Source organism: Bemisia tabaci, chromosome 1 (genome assembly GCF_918797505.1).
Source record: "Bemisia tabaci chromosome 1, PGI_BMITA_v3".
Classification (NCBI taxonomy): domain Eukaryota; kingdom Metazoa; phylum Arthropoda; class Insecta; order Hemiptera; family Aleyrodidae; genus Bemisia; species Bemisia tabaci.
Window position 1 is genome coordinate 58,575,140 of NC_092793.1, and position 23,265 is coordinate 58,598,404.

A 23,265-nucleotide genomic window follows, 5' to 3' on the forward strand; every position below is an offset into this window, starting at 1 on the left:
TCTCTCGCGTGAATCGGCCGAACTGCAACGAAAGCGAACTGCGAATATTGATCTGCCATCTGCGAACGGCGCTCAGCGAGCAACCTGCAACACACGGCCGTTTCCAGTAATTAAACAATCCTCCGGCTCCCGCCCCCTCCGCCGGGCGCGCGGAGCCGACACCATCACCAATGACATTACAGCCATTCATAATCCGTCTCGGCTGTCACTGCTTTAATAGCCGACAAAGTGAGAGACAAACTCTAACACGAGTATAATGCTCGTTGCTCCACCGATAAGTCCCGTCGAATATACATTATTCATCTCGGTCGCTTCGAGTGGAGAATCTTGTCACTAGCAGGGATCCCTATCGTGTGTGCATCGAGTCCGCGACTTCTTTTGACTCGCCCGTCACGGGGCTCTTTCTAGCAATGGGGATTTTTCATCCCTCAGTTTTCCTCAGGTGAACTTTCGCCGGGAAAACAATGGTGCCGCTAGTTCTCTCTAGAGTCAATATAAGTAATACCACGCACAAACCTAGAAATGCCTAGTGACGCTCTTTCTTCTCTTTAAAATTGTCTGCTTATGTATAGTTACTTTCGTGATATTTAAGTCGGTAATCCAGGATTGCGCGAAAAAGGCACAAAGAATGCGCGAATTTAAAATGAAGTTAATTTAAGATAAAAGTTTGGCAAAACAGGAAGCAGTTGGAAAATAAACGCATTTTTATGTTATTGCTAGTTTAGGTTAGTTTGTTGACGAGTCACCGACGTCTTAACTTCTGATGATCAATGAAGTGAAAAGATTGAATAATGGTCGTGGGTATAAAAAGCTTTCCTAACTTTTCTCGGAAAAAATATTTAATCGGGAGAAACAAGGCAACCTTGGAATGCTCATACGACGTCAAAAAAATCATGTTTAATAAGCTCTACTACTCGATGCCGCGATTTTACTAACGCGAGTTCGAATGATCGCGCCGAACACAGTGCGGCCGGCGTTAGACTTACATTAGCGCCTGCAAGACTGCATGAATACTTCTCGCATTGCGCCAAACGAGGTGCAGTCGGTCAAATGGCGTGAAACGCATATTAGCGCGTACAAGATTGTAGGAATGCTGTAGGACTGCGTCTGTTGAATCCTTTTATCTCTTAAAATACATGGTTGTCCTGCAATTTTTTACGAGTAGGTTTTCCCAATGATTGGCGGCCACAGGCCCTTAGTTCACTTTTTAAATGTCTATGAAAACTCTCTGGGCCATTCGTGCTGCGAGGGCTATCCATCAAGGAGAGACATACCCGTAATTAAGGAGGGAATGAACAGTCTTTCGCAATGTAAATATCTACCACGATCTACCAAGGTTGCCAGATTAACGCTTCCTCGTCGAATATTAAATATTCGCGCAAACATGTGAGTGTTCAGTGCCAGAAAAATTCGCGCAATCCTATGCATCTCGAAAAAGTTAAAATAGGGGGCATTTGCGCAATCCTATCGCAGCCCTTTAAGTTAGGTCAAGGAGAACAATGATGACCCTTCTTGACCTTCGCTCCCTGGGTCCGTGACTGCCACCTTTACAAAGACTTGCGATGTAACATTAACACCGGTCCATTTGGAAGCATCATAGGTTATGAAAGATGTTTTAAAATCGGTTTACGATATATGAAGATGTATACTGACAAAGGAATGCGGAAAGAAGAATGATCCGAGGGGCGGAATGACGAAGCGTAGCGCAGTGTCATTCATCATGAAGCTATCTTTTAAGCTCGAAAATTATTCATAGACACTCTGGCGCCAGACCCAACCCTTTTCATCCCTACGGTCGCTTCTCACGCTGTGTACTAAACCGTTCTGTAAGCGTGTCATTAGTGCAAACTGCCATTTACGAATTTCGCCACAGATTTTTATACTTCTATTTACAAATCTCTATCCCTTTTTTTACGTTATTTTTATTATTTTTACAGGGGTCGATGATATCCGAAATCATTCAATCCTAAGATTGTAATTTTTGTGGAAAGATACCAGGGAAAACTCAAAATTTTTCCTCTCCTTCAGGTTAGTGCGAAAATCGCGATTATTGCTTCAAATTTAAAAGGCGTGGGGTCCCCCCACGATTTTACTGTCATTGTTTCCTTACTTTTCGGAAACTTTGTTGAAAACCGCCGAAAATGCGATTGCTGTCTCTAATTTTAAAATTGGAGTGTGGAAGCTTCCCAATGTTTCCCTCCAAGAAGAAAAAGAATGAAAAAAAAAGTCTTCAATTTTTGTGAAAAGGGTTTAAATTGGACTGCATTTTGCAATTTGGAACTATCAATTCTGGCTCTTCTGGAAAAACACTTATGTGCATAGGGAAACGAATGGCAAATGCGTTGTTTTTAAACCGGGTTAGAATTCATAGTTCCAAATTGCAAAATGTAGTTCAATTGTAATAATGAGTAACATCAGCAGCGGAACGTCCATAATGTGGAAAGCACAGGAAATTAGCGACTTCTGTATCTTTACTCTTTCATTTTTGTAAAAACAAGGGAAAGGGAGTTAAAAGGAATAACTAACTTCAGTCTTAGAATTATTGTGAAAATAAATGATCATACTTTACTCTTTTCAAATCTACAAGCAGGAGCGGAAAATGAGCAAGCAAATGGACAAGTTTTCGGGGAACTACTTCTGGGAGCAAAACTGCATTCCGTGTCATTGAGAGGGTTGATTACCGGTTTCTGTAAATACTGCTGGCAGGACTGCAAGGGCAACAGCTGAGTCCGTTTTTCCTCCTTTTCCGGCGCATGCACCAGTCCTGGCCCATCGCCTCCGCTTGACTGTCACTTGCGAAGCATTCGAGTCATATCTCGTCGCCGGCAATCTCATCGCACATCCGACAGCGAACGTTCAAGTCTTTAGAAGTGATGTGGAACACGATAATGGGCCGTAAGTATTTATCAGCAGTCGGTCGTAAGCTGTGAGCTAACCTCACCATCTGTCAACGCTAACGTTGAAGCCTGAATACAAATTTCCTTTCGCAAGAGATGTCCGTGTTGCATACAGACTAAATTGAAGGCACTCTAGTTTTTTTTACTGTTGCAGCCCTGAACCGGCTGCACCATAAAATATATACGTACATAAACAACCAAGTAACACTGACTGATTGTTTATATTCTGCGAGGGTGAGCACCTCCTGACCGTTACACGGTCAAAACCTAGAGAAGACTTCTTGAGTCATAAGTCAAAAATTTTAAAACAATCATAAACAGTTAATCCCGAACGCTTTTATGACATAATAATAATGCCAATGTGTCTTGACATCTCGATTCAATTTTCCTAAGATTATCAGAAAGTATTCAGAATTAAAAATTTAAAATCGAAATTGATGTGTTTTTGCTGCACTGAATTAGAATTGTATTAAAATATGTTTTTTTTATTTTGCTGTGTAATATTATTAAATATATAATTTAGATATAGACAGTTATTAATGTATGTTTACATTAGTAAGTAGAGGGGTAAAATAATAAATATTTAATGATGAACACGAGTTCATCACCAAGAATTTTCACTTTAGGGTGGTTTCTCAACTTCGGCGCGATGCCTTCTTGGCATCAATAATTTTCAGATTTTAACCGCAAGTGGATCATTTGGAAAAAATCGAAAATTTGGCCTCCAGGTCAGTCTTTTCTGAATTTTTGTGCTGAAAATTATCCTCCATAATCGTAGAGTTGAAGATACTGTTTTTCCAAATTGCAATTGATCCCTATGTATCAATATCGATGAATAATTGAAGAATTACTTGACTTTAATTGAAAATTCTAAGAGACGATTTTGGCGATAATATCTTATAATGACTAACCTAGAGATTCTGCTTCTTCTTCTGTTGGTTCACTGGCTGAAGAAGGGGAAGAATCTCTGAGGAGATTAAATCGTACACTTTTTTAGAATAACTCCTTGACAGTTAAAATTTGAAATGTTTATGAATCGTATCCCGAATGCATTGCGCCAAAGCTGGAGATTGACATCAGGGGTAATTTTGCCTGACTAACATATTTTGACGGGTGATTGAGGAAAATGCGTAACTCAACCGTAACGATTAAAAGTATTCGATTTTGTTTCATTTTCTTTTATGATAAACTCATCAAAATTATCCCTTGCAGTTTTTGGTGATTTTTTTAGTGTGAGTGAAGCAAATTCACTGTTGTTTGATTGACATGAGCGGGATTAACATGACCACAATCTGAGATACGCAGTTTCCAACTCTGATCGTCGATTTACTCCCTTGAAGTTACCTCACATACCAATTAAAATAATTTTGGCAACGTTATCATAAGGTGGAAAAGAGAAAATTGAGGGAGCGAAGAGGGAAAAATGTGTCAGCGCTCTTACAGAGGATTGGAGGCGCAAAGGCTGAGCCCGTGACGACGGGGCCGATGATTTCCACTTGAGTCTGAACTGATGCCTCTCTAAAGAATCGTTTAGCTCTACACTTTTTCGCCTGGGTGACTGCAATGACGTCAAAGCCCTGGCTTCGTGACGTCACGCCTAGATTGAAAAAGCTCAGACCGTAATCGACGTACGTCTACTAATCGTCGCTCCTCTGGCGTAAGGGCGTAACTCGAATTCCGCATGAGTCCCAGAAGACATAGATTCATATGGTAAACAGGGCTCATGTGGAAATTCAGTTACGCCCTTACGTCAAAGGAGCGACGTAGTGTGCCGTCAGCCACCTCGTCAGGTAGTTTTACTCGCAACTTCTCGAGAGTTAAAAATTGTATGGCTGAGGACAAAGAAAGAAAAAAAAAATCACTGATTTTATTGATGACAGTGCATGGAACTTTGCAGTCTGTTGATTGGATGGCATTAACCATGATTATTTTATCTACATAACACGATACATAAGTTCATTTCATGCTTTCTTTAAAAGAAAGTAAACACACACAAAAAAAAATGAAAAAAAGTTAAAAAAAAAAAACACAGAGGCATTATTCTAGCTTTTAAATAGTGTAACTGCAAGTAAAAATTCATTGATGGCTTTAAGGTAATAAATTGTTTGGTTTTTTCGTTAAAAATTGACTAAAAAGAAAAAATGGGGGAACGTGAAAAGTAGGTAAGATAATTATGGTTAAAACAGTCCACTTCATCGCATAGCTAAGGTTGGAATAATTTTTTTTTCATCTTCTTCAAAATCTAAGGATATCCGATGAAATAACAAGCCTGTGTGCAGCATTTTCCAGTATTTAAATTTTTAATTAATTGGTTTCTGCGCTGATTACTGGCGTACGTCGTAAATAGGATTTACCAACACTGCTGTCGTCTTCTGTTTAAAATATGATTGTCCTTGCTGACTTTTTAATTATTTTGGTCCAGTGTTTTTTTCATTTTTACCCATTGGGATCTGATTGTAATAATAATATTCACAGCTTGTAGTTGCCAATTGTGACGAATTTTAAACAATTTGTCCAAAACCTGCGTAAGACTGCAAGCATAACTATTATTTATGCTGTTATATGCAAAGGCTGCATGTGTGAGATTAAGCATGCTTTACCTGAAGAGGTTTCGTGAAAGAGAGGGATAGAGTGGAGAGGAGGGAGATTGCGACTCTCCAACAAAGAGTCACAAAACATGTGCAAAAGCAGCGAAAAGAAAAACAAAGAGAAACTTTGGAAAAATTGGGTAGTGAGGGAGAGAGTTTCTTTAATTAGAGGGCAATTCAAGATTCAACTAATTTGAAACAAAATTAAACTTTAGTTGAAACTTTCAGATTGAATTTACGACTACTTGTGATTAATTAAAGACTACAGCCCTCTCGGTCCCGAGAAAATAACATTGGCAATCGACTAGAGTCATCTTAACGACGGCAATATTCTGCAACTCTTCTTTTGATCATCGGACATCTATTTAAAATAAGTATTTTATATTCACTTGCACTTTAATATGACTTTTTGTCATACGGCTCTAATAAAGGGGATAACTTACTGTCGCAGGAAAAAGTAGTTGTAGAATGCTTAGCTGGTTTTCAAGTAATTGATATCAAAGAAATCCTTTTTCCCGAGAAAATACCATTCACTTATTAACTCATTTTTATGGAGAGTGAACTCATAATGCTCCTCTCAATGCTTCTGAAGAGCTATTGCTCAGATTCAGGAGATAAGTTACAAAAACTATGCCTAATCACTTTTCTCCTGTCCTCGGCTGTGTTGTTCACGTAGCCCTTGAAGCACCACTACAAATAAGATAAACGGAACTAACATACGTCAATAGAATAGAGCAAGGAAATTGCCGTTAATTGATGCCGGCGCAGAGATACAACTATTCGTGCTTGATGGATGTCCGTGTTGCATCTGCAAATGATTGAAGGCGCTATGACGCGAAGTGGCGAGTTCGCAATGCTCCCATCTACGCTGCTATTGAGGTGAGCCTTAAATTTATACTTTCAGCTATAAATGTTTGTGCCACATTAATTATTGCTTAATTTTTGCCGTCGGCAGCAGTTATCTTGTTTTTGATTTTACCAATATGTATGCCCAAGTTAATCCTCACATACTTTTTAAGTTGAAATAAATTGCGCGGATTACTTCCACACAGTTTTTAAATATTGAAATGAGATTCTCTCCATAAACGTACGAAGTATATTTCATTAACAACATTATTTTTAAAGTAATTTAATATGCTCAAACTGTTTGAAATTCATGTAAACCGGCCTGTTGCGAACCGCTGTTTATACCAAATAATATTTTAGGAAAAAGCTAATATTGACATTAAGTGTAGGATGCTATGATAAATTCCTAAACAAACGAACCGTTGTCTACCCGAAATTTCGAGAGCTGATCATCGGGTCATAACACAACAACGGGGGCATGCCCGAATAAGCCGCAAACAACTCTGACATAGAACACTCAAAACACAACGCTTAAGACGTGCGAGAATTTTTAATTGAAGACAAACATCCAAAAACAGGGACGAACAAAACGGAAGAACAAACAAACACCGGCCCCCTCCCCCGGCCGCGGCGCGGCGGGAAATTGATGTAGAGTGGAGGTCCGAGGGACAGGTGAGAGACAGCGCCGAAATTAAGAGAGAGAGAAAGCAAGCTCAGGAGCGAGCTGAGAGGGGCGAGGAGAGAGAAAGAAGAGAGAAACGAGGTGCGCAGCTTGCGAGAGGAGCACAGGGGAGAGCAAACACAAAATCACAGCACGCGACACGATCGATTCATAAATCACGCCGAAAAAAGGCGAGAATCGGAGACGTAATGCCAGCAATTACGGCGTCTTAATTTCGGAGCGGCGGGCGGCGCGACGGTGGCGCGGCTTGGCGGACGTGGCCGGCAACTTCACTCCAGACGCCATGTTCCTCGGTCGTAGCTGTGCCGCGCCATGCTGCTCCCGGCAGGGCTGCGGTGGAGGATCGAACGTAATTTGACGTCATCAGTAGTTCACAACTTGTGCTACATTTCGCCCCCCCCCCCCACTCCCTGGGGATCGGGAGGAGGGGGGTTCGCTGCATCGGAGGTGGATGCAGGGGGGAAGGCGCGTCACCCACCGTCGAGAGCAGTGCGACCCCGCGAGGCGCAGTGCTTCCAGGCCGTTGGGTGCCCCTGGTGTGTATGCAACTGTTTGCTCTCGCAGTGTTGGCGTTTCGCTAACTATTAGAGTCCCTTCATACTGAGAGTAAAGACAATACGAATCCGTTTCTGAGTGGTTCTCGTATTTTAGACGTACACAGTGTCACAAACGGAAATTAAGATTAATTTTTTACCAGTTGGGAGGCGCATAATATGGCAAAGGGATGGTCAATACTTCGAGTTGTGTTCTTTCATTGAAAAAAAAAATCACGAGGTCAAGTCAAGGTTCTATGATGAGTATGGGTCAGTTGAGCTGATCACCGAATCACACGTTGGTGATGTAAGCTTATGGATTATTAAGCAGTAATAAAATCCGTCCAAACAACTAGTTCCTGCGCCCAATAATAACGAGTAGATCGCTCTTTGAAAAAAACATTGTGTGACGTTATTTACCGCGAGACCTGCACATATCATGGCTTCTTCTACCTTGGATTCATTGATTCGAATGATGCACAGATTTGTATAGTGGTTCCTCCTCTTAAAACAGGGATTAGATTAATCCAAGGTGGATAACGTCATACGCCGCCGCCGCCGTGTTTTTTATATAGTGGTATTTCTGCTATTAATATTTGACGTGGACACTCGGGGTCTGAACGGATCTTATTATTTTTTGCTTAGCTATAATCTGAAAGAACCAAAACACAATCATGTGACTAGCGCAAGTCCATTCTCTTTTATCCGCGATAATACATTAGGATTTTCCACTATACTAAACTATAATCAATGTATCTCTGATTGACCTCGAATATTTTATCCTGACCACCATGGCATAGATACAACAAGGTTATGTTTTTGTCTACAGTGAAACCATTAAAGGTGATATATATTGTACATAAACATGTGTATGACAATTGTCAACATCTCATCAACATTATAGGTTCAATATTCAAAATCATTTCCCTGGGTGATGAGCATATTCCTGTAACATTTTTATAACCAAGGCGGTTGATATTGAATCAGCAATACAAGTGAGTATTAACTGACCGGACTAATAAAACGGTAAACATAATGTATCCCAATACAAATAATTTTTCCAACAATTTTCCACATTCTCTGCGTTATTATTAAAAACTCCTAATAGCGAGACAGATATCAACAACCAACTAAAATGCGTATTTTCCTCTAATTAAAAAATACACGGATGTTTAAATGAAAGACCATCCCAAGTATCAGTACCAATACTGACAACCCAGTAAGTAAATACCTCTAAATTCTAAGCAAAAAAAAGTAAAATCCTGGCTCACCGCATAAGTTTTCGACCAACTACCCATCCATGCTTACACCTGAATGTTTTATTCCAATTTATTCAAAACGTTGGTCTAAAAATAAAAAGAAAAATAAATGATAATAATAAATAAATATCTTACCTTCATATTCATTGAGACAACGTTAATCATTAAGAAGTGATGGATATCGATAGGTATAAGATGGGCTGAAGATGGTGCAACTTATGAAAGAGTTAATAGAAAATCTGCATGCTATCCGATGGGTTAAATCCGATGGATATCGATAGGTATAAGATGGGCTGAAGATGGTGCAACTTATGAAAGAGTTAATAGAAAATCTGCATGCTACCCGATGGATTAAATTCATGAGAATAGTAGGGTACTTGGACAAGAAGCTCAAAATTGAAGATTCATTCTTGATAAAGCTGAAGCAAGATGTTTTCTGATAGTCTTTCACTATTGTAAAAATATTTGAATTTTAAAAGTGGGATTTCTTAATTTGAAGCTACACGTAAGGAGTATGTCTGGAGTATGGAACGGCACATCATTTGAAAAAAAGAGTCTTTATGAACACTAAAAAACCGGACGAAAGAAGAAAAAAAAACACTTTCAAGAAGATAATGGACCACATCATTGAAAAAAAATAAGGTAAAAAAACCAGAAGTAAAAAGAAAAAAATGTTAATGTGAAATTAAATAAATGTAGGTATGAAGAAAAATGTTTTTACAAGCAGTTTAAAAAGTTATAGATTTTAACCGAGACTTATGGTTCTTTTTCACAACTGTTTGGAGAGTTTCGAAATTTCTCCTTCAACGATTTCAGTTCTCTGCGTTATTTTTTTGGAAAAATTGGGTAGGAGGTGAGTCCTTCAGCCACACTAACCTAATTCAAAGGAGGGGGTGAGAGTTAGCTTAGGAGTGGCTTTCAGGAGGAAGGGAGTCCAAAAGTCGGTCATAATGGCTTGCGTAATACTAGAACGACACATTTATCATTTTCTCTCAATATTCACGTGCTTATTCGCGTAACACGGCTGTTTGACGGTATTCTTATGCACCCTTCAAAGACCTTTCAAGAGAATTCGCTCACAGTGAACGAAAATCGCTTATCCGTACTTCAGAGGCACATCACGTTCAAGAATATCCGAACAACAGTAACTTGCAACTCCGATGCTATGATGACATTCTCGTCGAGTGAACGGGGAGTGTGAGAATGAAAGCTTGAACAAGCGCTGCTCTCTACCGGATGAACTTTTAAGCTGAAGTGACTCCACTGGCAAGTGCTGCTGCAGGTGAGCAGGCTACGAATTTAAAGAACGCCCCTGCAACTTTCATCAGTTTATATTGTGAATGCATATGCGTTCGTTTGGGACACAGAATGGTGCCCAAAATTCAGAGAAGAGCTCAATTTACGAATTGTGAGGAGGTAATGATGTGAAAAAAAGTTAAATTCTTGTATTCTCTATTTATTGAGAAACAAAGGCATGTGAAATCCGTATTTATAGGTATTCCTTTTTCTTGGAGGTCCGTATATTTTACATGATGATGAAGAGAGGTCGAGGAGATCCTAAACATGCCTTCATAAAAAGGACAATTTTATGAAATCTCGAGTGAAATGCAATATTATAAATTTAGAAATAGATTCATGCATGGGTTTAAAATGGTTCTTCACTATACAAAATCATGGACAAAATATTTTGATAGTTTTAAAATTTTATGGTAGGTTTGTGTATATCTGCCTTAATGTTTTCCAAAACCATATAATTCCACTGCGGTAACGATGCAATCATAAAACAGTTACAGTACTAAGAGACGCTAGCACTATTTCAGATAATAATAAGAATGTCAAAAAAATTGAATGTATGGAGAGGACTCAGGGTTGGTAGAAAAAGTTGATTGATAGTTTATAAATGACCATCATTGTGCAAAGTTAGAAGTGGGTCTAGAGTTAATTTCGAAATGTATAATTATATAACTTGTGACGAGTTTAAATTGAAATATTTTTGCATAACAAGGACGAAAAACAATTTTTTTTACGAAATGCAAACGGACTTTAATTAAAGTGGCTTTGTAGAATACTTTACATATTTAAAAGCTCACGAATGCAGTTTAGAATTGATGATACATTAAAAAACACAGCACTTTTTTCTGGGCTCTTAAGCGAATTCTATTCATTTAAATGTCCTCAGCCCCTTCATTGTTGCTCTTTCAATATGCGATACAACTATTTTAACGTCCTGGAGCTCAAATTGCCTACCCACAAAAATGAAGGAACCTTAGGCTCCGTGCGGGTATGATGAGGTACTGCATGCACGAAAACTACCACAGAGATTACATATACATATACGTATGTCGTACTTCATATGTTATTTCATATGAAAAATTCAAAATGGTTGAGAATCGCATAAATAGCATACGCCACTCATATATAATTTCTTGTACATAACCACTTAGAGAAATTTTGTAATATAGAGCTAACTGTCATACTTAATAAACGAGCTACAAATCAATGACATGATTTACGCAAAATTGAAAGTACGAAAAAAGTTTATTGTACTTTTTTGAGCCCCGAGAAAGCTATTAACGAGACAATATTCCTGTTTTACCTTGACAATTTGTAATCTTTCTTCATATGCGATTAGCATATCCAATACGCGTATACATATACAATGTCACCTTTTGCTTCAAAGTCAAGTTATGTTGTCCATTTTGGCGCTTGTGATACCCTGTCTTGAGATCGCACGACGTTTTTAACTACTTTTTATTTCTTTAGCAACTTTAAATGAAACTCTGAACGATAGATGCATCTCGAAAAGTTAGGCAAGGCAGCAGTAAGTGACATTATTCCTCCAGAGAGACAATGAAAACAGTGCTTCCAAAAAAAGTGCCGCCCTCTTCTGCCAATTTTCCAACCTGAAAGTGTGTTTGTACGTAACCACCAAAGCATGCGCAGAGGATAGAACTTACGGCTGTTTTGCCTAACACTAGCCTTTAACCCTAGTCTGCCAAACGGATTTTTGTTACAAGTCTGCCAATTACGGGTCATTTTGACCCGTATTTGAAATACATGTGTTTGCTGTATTTTACTTCTTTTTTTTACACTTTTTTTTGGTAACTATATATTCTAATGATAGTTAGGGCCTACATTTTGAATTTTTTATTTTCCTAAAACATCCTGCACTGTTCAGGTTATGCAATTTGCACTGTTTTTGATCTAGCATTATTTGTACAGCCCGATAATCAAGGATAATTTTTAGGTTTTTTGGGGATTTTCTTCGCATTTTGGGTAGGACCGACTGGAATACTCACTCATACACATTTTTGGAAAGAAACAGTTATAATATATTACTTTGAAGGCTTCAAGGCTACAAATAATCATGAAAATAGAAAAATTTACTAATATTAGTACAAAAACTTTGTCACAATAGTTCAAAAATCTTCAAATACAACTAGAAATTGCCTCTGAATTTGGTAAAATTTAGAATACTACTTTCCTTAGAGGAACGTGGTAACAAGATAAAAAGAGAAAAATAAAGAACTAAATCTAAGTCAAGTAGGAAAAATGGAATTCCAGTTCCAACACATGTCTTCAAAATTAACTATAGGGGAATTATCTCTAGAATTTGGTGAATCCAAGAAAGCTCTCTACTTGGTGGGAACGTTATAACAAATAAATATAGGAACAAAATATGAACTAAAACTTAGTGACTTATATGCATAACCTATAACGTGCGAATCAAAACACACAGTGATGCCAACATCAAATGCACTGAAAAACAAAAATTCCCTATAGAATTGCATATGGGTCAAATAGACCCCTCAATTGCCGTTTGAGGGGTAGTCTTGAATAAAAATTCACCACGGGTCGGAAATTTTTTTTTTTCACAAAATCATGATAGTTTTGCATAAATGAGGGTTTTTGTGGACCTATATCTGAAGCACAGGTCCGTGGGCCGAAAATTAAGAAAGTTATGCATGTTTTTAGAGCCTGCCGGGTCAATTTGACCCATGTTTGGCAGACTAGGGTTAACATGAAAATGAAAAATACCCTTTTAATGTAATTGAAATAAAATCGATCGAATTTTAATCATCCAAACGATTTCGAGGAGTCCTTTGGATGATTAGTGACACTTTGACAAAAAAACGGAGGCTTCTCTCAATTAATTTTCCGGTCAGACGCTTCTGGGCCCGTTTTCTCAAAACTTCATGTTTGCACTTACTGCTCTCTTCCCTATCACGGCAGTGCTTCAGATTACCTTTAAAGGTTAGTATTTCTGTCTCAACGGCAACGTTGCGTCGCTTCAAGACCTTAGCGTTCAGAGGGAAACCGCAGGGCCTCGGAGGGGTGAATTTTGCGGGAATGATGAATAGCGCGGCGAGGGTGTTTTCGAGAGCTGAATCAAGACGAGGAGGAGCCAAGGGAAGGGGGGAGGGTAAGATTAAAATTGCACCGCGAAAAGTGTAATGGCCTGGCTCAACTTTCCCGTTACCCGTGAAGCGGTCCAACTTCGCGGATGAGAAATTGAAATTTTGCCGATCTTCGACCACACGGGCCCTCTCCGTTAGGGGCTTCCCTTGCATAAAGTGTAACATTTTATATCTTAGTCTCATTTCTTTTTTTGACTGACTGAGTTAAGAAAAAAAACTGCGCATTTGAAACACTTAAATATATTGTTTTGTATTTTAGTTTCATGATTCATTTGAACTGAATTTAACATAGATACGAACCGAGTCTTACTGAGTTATAATGTAAAAAGATTTTTAAAGAGGATTCTATACTTGGAATACTACAAATGGACCACTGGAGAGGGTCTGAACTAAAAATTAACGTCTCATGAGTTCTTTTTGAAATCGTACACAAAAAATAAATCATACAACGAGAATTTTGGAAATCAACTTCTGAACTAGAAATTAGCGAATATTATTAACTTAGATCAAATGGAAGTTAGATTAAGTCATTTGTATTTTTGTCATTCAACGAATATGGTAATTGTAAACAATTATATCTTGTTTAGGAGTAGATTTTCAGACTTTTCGTTGCATCATTCGTTTTCGTCGTGAAATTTTGAAGAGAAAACATTCTGCGTAATGTTCCAATTCATACCTTGTCTAGAGTCTTATTGGCGAGGGCTTTGACTTCTTTGGGTTGAGAGAGAGAGTATACGTTGCCTATGAAGCTTTAAATCACCCATGACGAATTTAAACGGTGAAATTTGAAGTGTTTTTCACTTAATTTGCATCATTCATAACCATCAAAAATCCAATATTTGTACTTCATTTAATTTTTTTTTCTGCTCTTTTTTCTCTCATACTTTGACTAAACTGGTTGAAAACCCGCGGAATTTAAAGGAAGGGGACGGTCACTATTTAAATCGAGCGCACGGGCAGAAACCCCAAAGAAGAGTCATCGCTGATTAAGCTCAAGACAACATGACTTGTCGCCTTGGGCGAAATTAGCGCCGCGCCGCTAGGATATTTTTGTCACGTCAGAGTGTGCCATCAGCGACAAAAATCGCCTTCAATTGAACGAGATACCTTACCGAGTGACACCCGAGCCGCAATAGTCGTATCGCGTCCCCTTCCAAGAAGAACGCATTTCATCACCTCTAACCCTGTTATCGGAAAGAGCTGTGCATCCAAAATGGAGTAACAGACTTACAAGTAGTGTCGCTAGAGCACAAATTTTCACTAAATGAGATAAGTCACACCATGTTAAAGGAATTTTATCATCCAAAACACCGTTGTTCATCCCTTAAGTGGGAAAAAGTCGACAAACTTCATCCATGAATATAATGAAGGACTTTTTTCCATGTATGGCAAGACGAACGTTTGTGTCGGAATAGTCTTTTGGCTACGTTTTCGACAATTATTGAGAGACAAATACTTCAAAATTCAAAAGTCAAAGGTCGAAAACAGTTTTAAACGAAAGTTTCAATGTTTTAAACGATACTTCTAATAATTTTCCAGAGAAAGAGGACTCATATAGGACCACTACCAAGGGCCAATTTTTGCCTTTGCTGGACCCACATTTTGTAGACAGGTTTGCGGTTGCGTAAGTAGAGGCAAGAATGTTGACTTTGTTATTCTATCCCTGACTAAAGGTTTGCACCGGCGAGGGACTAAGAACGGCTTGAGACAACGGTGAAAAAACTCAGCTTGCGTATAGTTTGAATTTAGACTGTGATTTTTCCGTCTAAAAGTCGAATTTAGTGGTGAGGTGTCGAAACTTGCGATCGACTGTAGCCAAGACAATCGGACCCTGGCCATTTTTGAAGACTGCATGGATCAAAACTTTTTTCTTTCGGAAACGGCGTTTTTTACAGTCTGCCATGCAACGCAAAAACGCCGTAAACGCCATTTTACATTTTTTAGACACAACGTATCATAGAAGAAAAAATTGTGTATCTTAGGTTAATGTTTTTACAGAATTCTTTCGCAAATACTATCAAAAACCTGACCTGAAAATTTCAGGTGCATAGGTAAAACAGTTTTAATTTTACAAGGTATTAAGTTCCAAAAAACGAGGGAAAATCTTGATGGATTTACGGCGTTCTTACTTAGCACGGTAGAGTTAAGGTAGACGTATTTTTTCGTTTAAATCATGCTCTTCCGTTATAAACTCAACAACTGTTTCGGAAGCTTTTTTTCGTTCTCCGTCAAACACATGCAAACCCAAGACGAGACATCGAAGTAATTTAAACTTGACAAAACTGCACGGCTCCTGGGGAACTTTCAGAACGTCATACAATGAACTAGGCCAGAGGAGTTTTCATCGCAACTTAGGAAACATTCATACAAGCAGCAGTTACGAAACTGAGGCTCACAACATTGGGATCGAAAATCATCGTCTCAAGATGTCAGTTACCAACGTTGCCTTTGCGGGCCTAGATCAAAAGGACGTATTTCTGCCAAACGGAACTATGTGCATTATGACGTAAGCCCCGAGATCCACTAGAAAATATGCATAACAGGGCTCACGTCACGATGCACATAGTTTTGTTTGGCAGAAATATGTCCAAATTACCAAACAACGTAAACACAGGAAAATGCGGAAACAAGGCTAAAATACAAAATACAAAGGCAGGACGTTTCGGTACCTTACGGCACCATTATCAACTGCTAAAAACGAACGCCCGAAACGTCCTGCCTTTGTATTTTGTATTTTAGCCTTGTTTCCGCGTTTTCCTGCGTTTTCGATTGTCGTTTCTGTTTCGGGCTGCTTTTACATTCTCTTTGTTTTCCACCAAACAACGTATTTATATGATTCTTAAAGTAGCAGAAGATTTCATGAGCTTGGTCCTCAGTATATATTTTACCAAATACAATAGGGTAATCGACGCATCGAAATACAGCAACTCCTACATTCAGGATTTGCTTTCAAGATTTTTTTAAATATTTATTTATCTTCTTTTAGACAGAGTCATAATGTGCTCTGAAGAATTTTGTGTACGAATATTCTGATTCTTTAGCATTGATGCACTGATATGATTATGCATTGAAAGCACCTGCATGCGCATTAGAGAAAAATCAACGATCAACCCGACGAGACATGTCTTCTCTAGAATGAGTCATTTGTCCTTGCTACGGAATAAAACAAAAAATCCTCTTAAAGAGTGGTCTGGAGTGAAAGGTATCCATAATCTATTATTACTTGACGCGTAAGCTCATAAAGCGTCCTTTACTTTCGTGGGGATTTTCCATAAAATGCAACATCAATTATCGAAAATTGTCGATAAAACGATACTTAAGCTGGGCTGTATATTTTATGGGCCCTCGCATCAAAGCGTTCTATTGCCGGCGGTGACTATGAAACACGTTAATTTGGTAATGGAAAAAGAAACATATCGTCGTTTTCCAGATGGGGAGAAGTAATTCCACTCTATGGTTGCAATATTGGCTCAAATAGGAGATAAAATTACTATAATATTTTATTTTCTCCAATAATTTTGCTGGTCTTCGTTTGAAATCGGAAAGAAAATCAGTGCATTGTTCAGTTAAAAGTACCATATGTCTCGAAGTGGAAGTACAATTTACGAATGGAAATTTTGCAACGTAGGAATGTGGGTACGTTCTTTCATCGGAAAACGAAGATATGGAAGTAGAGTGGAAATGGCGACTTGCGGCCACCTGAGATATCGAAATGTAACCTAACCTAAGTTCAGTGTTGCCGTGTGACCTAACCCAAGTACAGCGTTGCCGTGTGACCTAACCTAACCTAACCTAACCCAACCCAACCTAACCTAACCTAACCTAACCTAACCAAACCTAACCTAACCTAACCTAAGTCCATTTCAGTCGCGGGTTGCGTGCCTCGCCGACCTAAGGTGCAGATATGCGGGTTGCATACCTTACGGCCGGGAGGCGTCCTATGTTGGTCGCGCACCTCGCCGGTGCTCAACGATGATTTGTGATGTGCATTCCTCACGAATCTCCAGAAATGCGGGTTGCATACCTTACGGAAGTAAGGCGCTAACACGCGGGTTGCATACCTTACGAGAGTAAGGCGCTTGTATATGGGTTGCATACCTTACGAGAGTAAGGCGCTTGTATATGGGTTGCATACCTTACGAGAGTACGGCGTTTACCTAGCTTAACCTCTACACCCCCCTCAAATGGATGACGTCATCCCACCCGCACTTTGATGTTCCCGCGCCGATTCAGGTGATCCTCTGTCAACTCCTCCTCCGGCCGCCGTTCAGGGTGCGACCGAGTTTAAAGTCCAGTGGCGCGGCGTGCTTTGCGATTTATCGATTGATCTGTCATTTAAACCTATGTAAAAAGATCGATTATCAGGGTGCTCGCAGCGAACACCTTACTAATCGATTCTTTACCATAGCTTCAAATGGCGAGATATCGACAATCGATCATTCACGCCACGCCACCGGTTTAAACCTGCATCAAAGGCGCAGAGCCGCGCTCGGATCGAACGCTGTCCGAACGAGTCTGAGCCTGCCGGGACAAGTCTGAACCTGTTCGGGTCTCTTTTCCATCGAGCGACCGGGAACAAGTTCCGAACCTGCCCGACGTTGCCACCTCGTGACTCCTTCATCTCTGCGACGTTGCCGCTCCGTTCAGCCCCCCGGGTGTAATTTCACGATTTTCCTAAATAAATAAAAATAAAGAAATTAAGAAATGAATAAAAAATAAATACAAATAAAAAATAGATAAATAAAATGAAAAAAAAAAAGAAACTGAATAATACTTTTGTGTCTTAACGGACGAGACGCCGTTAAAATTCATGAATAAAATTTCGAAAACTTAAAGATAGACTCACCCCGTCTTAAGAATCGAACCCGGACCGTTCTGATAAGAACTGGAATAGAAATCCGGGCTTCTGCCGACCGAGCAAGTCTATCTTCGGAAACGTAACGGTGAAAATAATCCTACAAATAATTCCCTACCCACCGGTGTTGGAGCTTTAGACACCACCCCTAACCTTAAATCGACCCAGTTGAACAGATAAATAAACGTAAAAACAAAGTGTTCCGTTTGAAATTTTTATTTCTAAAACAAAAAATATTACATGGATTTAGCTAAAAGTAAATGATAAACATTTTAAATTCGTGGAAATTATAAACTTACATTCGTTAACGTATTGAAGTCGTGAAATTATAAACTTACATTCATTAATTTATTAAAGTCTCGAAAATTATAAATTTACATTCATTAACGTATTAAAATGATACAATTGAAGATGTTATAGGTTACACGAATCCAAATAATAGTCTTTACATCAGATCTGGGAGGGATGAGAGTGTCAGAGAGAGCGGTGGAGTGGAACAACATCGTCCTAGAGGAGGCTCGCGGTACACTTGTTCAGCAGCCGGTCAAATTTTACATGAATCACCACAGGAACGGAGCAGAAGCAAGGGTTCCATTTCTTCTCACTGACTGGTTTGCATCACTGCTTGTCGTACGTTTTAATATCCGGCACTGTATCCATCATCACTACTGAATATTCATCTCGAGCCGATGGAGCGGTTTCAGGAACCTCCAGAATTTTCAATTCATCCCTGGATCTCAAGTCGGTCAATAGAGTTTCACGCGACTTCTCGATGCTAGCCTCGACCCGTTTCTCTAGCTCGTAGAGGCGTTTGTTCAGCCAAGACAGGTTGACGGCGTCGGACTCTTCCTCGGGATCCGCGACCATCTTGATGCGTTTCTTGAGCGCCGTGTAGTTTTTGTCCGAGTCCAATCGTATTCCCTCGAGTACGGGAAGGCTTTTTCCGGTACCGAGGGCTGACTGCGGTAACGGTCTGCCGAATTTATCCACGGACCCCATGTTGACCTAGCGGATGTAGCCTGCTTCACGTAGCTCCTCCTCGATACTTAGAATCTCTCGCTCCACACCGGTGTTCCCGGCGTTTCTAGAAGCGACCAACAATAGGAGGCGTTCGACCAACTCGTTCGGGTCGTCCCAGTAGACGTAAGTGCGTTTAGACTCCAACGGGACGAAGATTCCGGAGCCGGTTTGTAAATTTGTAGTTTTGGGATAAAGTTTTTTGATGATGTCTTTGTACTTTTTCGCTCTCGTCCCTCGTACCGGGTTGCTCGCGACGTAAGATCTTCTGTGAGCGTTTGTCAGATCGAGAACTTTTTTATACTGTTCCAAGTCGTCGGTGCTGTACTCTTGCGGTGAACGTTTGAAAATGAGGTCGAAAAGACCCTTGGACGGAGCGAACGTTTGGTCGCCGATCAACATATTATCATCCTTATCGAACCGGATCGATTTGTCACCCAGCATCCATTCACCGTTTTGACCCACTCTGACTCCGTTGACGTGATCGAAACTGTCAACGTTCGAAATCATTTCACGAAAATACGACGAGGATATAGGCCCGAAATTAGATCCAACGTACGAGTCCAGAAGCTTGGTATCATCGAGACCCTTGTTATCTTCCGGATCGTCCTCACGAGCATCTTCCCAATCTGATCCTTCCTCCATGTCACTGGCTGAATCAGTATCGGTCGTATCTTCTTCCTCCGCCTTTTTGTCGCTTGTTTCTTCTTTCGAATGGCCTGGCAGGTCTTCTATTTCGGGGTCTTCTATTTTTCCTTTCTTCACCGGTGGTTCCATTTCCTCTTCTTTCTTGATCGGTAGTAACGATGTTTGCATCGGTGAGTCTTTCATTCGCAGGATAGCTTTGAGTGGGTCAGCGATCGGTTTGAACGTTTTCTCTAACGCCTTCGATGTCTCCTCCTCGCCGCGACGCAAAGCGTTGTATTTGCGCTTGATGATCTCGCGCGAGCGTATAATATCGTCCATATGCTCCATGATGATAACTGGCACTGACCGATCGAGGATGGATCACCTCCTTATATAGGTGTCGAAACCTCTCCTATACCGTCCGTTATCTATATCGCTGTCTTTGGATATCACCAGAAAACCGTACTTGTCTTTTCGCCAACAGAGGGCGCACATCTTCTTGAACTCATCGAAGGTCATATCTGTGTTTACGTGGTCATCGTAGACATGTTTCAAGTTCATTTCGTCTTGTCGAAAGAGAACGATTACATTGGCATTGTCCCGAATCAGCTGTTTTGGGATACGGCTGTACGTTTGACACAGGTAAAAACTATCGACCGAGCTATGACGACCCATACTGAAATATTCTCGCATGGTGTTCTGCTTATCACAGGCCACATCGTCGAAAATAAAGATGGAGTCTGTAGCCGCGTCTCTGGGTTTCATGATTTCTGTATTGTCCGAAAAGACGAAGTAACCCATTCCCTCGACATCGCCTAGAATCTGACCTAATGTTTCGTATTTCGGCTGGAATGGAGTTTTCGAGTAGAGATAGACGTTTCGGAAGCGCAGTCCGTTCGGCTCGAGAAGGAGACACACCATGACGTTGGTTTTTCCACAATTCGATGGTCCGCAAATGATACACCTAATCGAGTCGGGTAGGAGGTCACTGTGCCGATGTTGCCGATTCGCCATGCTGCCCGAATGCGGATCGACATTTTTCACCCAGAGGCGCTGACTTTGCTGTTCGAGCCTCATTGCAAGACTGATACCGGACCTGCGTTTGGAGTCGTATTTATATATCCTCGGATAGGAAGGTGACCTAACCGGACGGTATCTCGGTTTTGAACAGGTGTTTTTTGGGTTCCCAAGTTGGTTTTTGCGGTTTTAAACCTGGTTTCAGTAATTCGAAACATGGTTTTCCGGTTTTCAATGTGGTTTTTGCGGTTTTCAATGTGGTTTTTGCGGTTTTAAACCTGGTTTCAGTGGTTTAAAACAGGGTTTTCCGGTTTTCAACGTGGTTTTTGTGGTTTTAAACCTGGTTTCAGTGGTTTCAAACAGGGTTTTCCGGTTTTCAATGTGGTTTTTCTCGTTTTGAACAAGGTTCTACCGGTTATAATTGTGGTGTTTCTGGTTTGAATCAGGGTTCCTTCGGTTTCAAATGTGGTTATATTGCCTTCTTGACTCGGTTTTTGGAGATTAAACTGGATTAAAGTGGTTTCAAAGGGGGTATTCTCGGTTCTGAACTGGAGTTTGTCGGTTTCCAATGTGGTTCTTCTGGTTTTTAACAAGGTTCCGGAGATGACAATCGTGTTTAATGGTTTTAACCTCGGGTTTCCTGGTTCTGAAAAGAGATTTTCCGGTTTGGAATGTGGTTATATAGGTTTTGGACTCAGTTTAAGGGGGGTTTTAAACTGAAATATGGTGGTTTCTAAATATATTTTGTGGTTTAAAACCTGGTTTCATTGGTTTTAAACCTGGTTTCAGTGGTTTTAAACCTTATTTCAGTGGTTTTAAACCTGCTTTCATTGATATTAAACCTGGTTTCGGTGGTTTTAAACCTTATTTCAGTGGTTTTAAACCTGGTTTCAGTGGTTTTAAACTTGGTTTCAGTGGTTTTAAACTTGGGTTTCCCGGTTTTCAACGTGGTTTTCCTAGTTTGAAACAGGGTTCCTTCGGTTTCAAATTTGGTTATTTTGGTTTTTTATTTCGGTTTTTGAGGTTTAAACTCGATTACTGTGATTCCAAAGTGCCGTTTGGCGGTTTTAGACTTGGGTTTCCCGGTTATGAACTGGGATTTTCCGTTTGGATTCCGCTTCTGATTTTCAACTTTGTGAACGGGTTCACATAAGTGTTTTAAAGAGTCTCCTGACCAATCAGAGCTCAGTCGAGGAACGGTATATAAGAAGCTGCTCGTGTTGTGCGAAACTTAGTTGACATCATGGCGTTAAAGAGGAAACACGGGAAGGGTGTGTTGAACAAGCTCATCAACTTGCTCCCGATCGAGGCGCACATTCCCGGAGGATACCGGTACTGCGGACCTGGAACGAAACTGGAGAAGCGTCTGGCTCGAGGAGATGCTCCGATCAACGGACTGGATGCTGCTTGCAAGGAACACGACATGTTTTATAGCAAGAACACTGACACAGCCGAAAGGAACAAAGCGGATCTGGAGTTGGCCGACAAAGCCTGGCAACGCGTCACAGCGGGAGATTCTTCACTCGGAGAACGTGCCGCTGCCTATGCCGTCACCAACGCCATGAAACTAAAAGCGAAAATGGGAATGGGAAGTCCCAAGAACAAGACCAAGAAGAAAAATTCACCGATCGTCGGTTCGTGCATTTCGAAGGATGCCAAAACACCTCCCAAGCGAAAGAAAGTCACTACCCGTGTGATTCCACTACCGAAAGAGGGGGATGCAGGTGTGAAAGTGGTGTTGAAGCAACTCGGCGTGAAGCCTGATTCTATCGATCCGACGTCCAAGAAAATAAAGTCTACCATCGCCAAAAAATCGAAGGAGGTTCGTGTCGGCAAAGGTCTCTATCTCGCGCCTTACCGGTCCGGATACGGACTCTACCTGAGACCCTGGGCTCCTGATTTAAACTAATCAACGAGCTACCACTGAAACCGTTGACCGATATCGAGTTGAAACGTGTGGCGAAGAAACTCAAAATCCCACATTTTCGGGGTGTTTTTATGCGCGATCAACTGATCAACATGAAACCCGAAGAAAACGAGTGTGCAATCATCAATTTGGATTCTAGTAAAGGATCTGGAACACATTGGGTCGCCTACAGCAAGAGAGGCTCTCGTACCCTCTACTACAATAGTTTTGGTGATGTTGCACCACCATCGGAACTCACTCGATACCTCGGTGGTAGCTCGTTAATCGAGTACAATTTCAGCGCAGAACAGGCTTACGGAACCGTCATTTGCGGCCATCTTTGTCTCTCGTTTCTTATAAAAGCAGCGCGTCACTGGGATCCGACGTCACAATGAGTGAGACTATCCTGCTGAGTGGAAGGAGCAACGTGCTCGAAAATGTTTTCTCACCACCTCTGGTGCTGGATCCCGGCAAAACCCATTATGTTGGACTCGTCGAGTTTGTCGCTTACAACGCGATACCGAACGTGGACCATACGAATCAAAAGTTTCGTTACGGGGCTGACAAGGAAGAGATCGTCATACCTCGTGGAGCCTACGAAATCACAGCTATAGAAGAAT

At 40.5% G+C, this 23,265-nt stretch overlaps 1 protein-coding gene and 1 long non-coding RNA gene across 10 annotated transcripts in view; one reads left to right on the plus strand and one right to left on the minus strand.

The window, feature by feature from the left end:
* LOC140225440 (uncharacterized) overlaps positions 1 to 2,719 on the plus strand; it is a 108,780-nt gene extending 106,061 nt beyond the window's left edge. For both annotated transcript variants that reach the window (XR_011900542.1, XR_011900541.1), the window contains exons 2-3: positions 1,938 to 2,028; positions 2,591 to 2,719. This is a non-coding gene — a long non-coding RNA (uncharacterized lncRNA). The remainder of the gene's footprint in view (positions 1 to 1,937; positions 2,029 to 2,590) is intronic.
* dnc (phosphodiesterase dunce) overlaps positions 1 to 23,265 on the minus strand; it is a 774,040-nt gene that overhangs the window by 336,366 nt on the left and 414,409 nt on the right. The window contains exon 1 of one of the 8 annotated variants that reach the window (XM_072304338.1): positions 2,682 to 2,885. The exons of the other annotated variants lie outside the window; for them this stretch is intronic. Within the exon in view, the coding sequence (XP_072160439.1) occupies positions 2,682 to 2,773 (92 nt within the window). The 5' untranslated portion in view covers positions 2,774 to 2,885. Of the gene's footprint in view, positions 1 to 2,681; positions 2,886 to 23,265 lie in introns of those variants that run through there. 8 annotated transcript variants of the gene reach the window in all.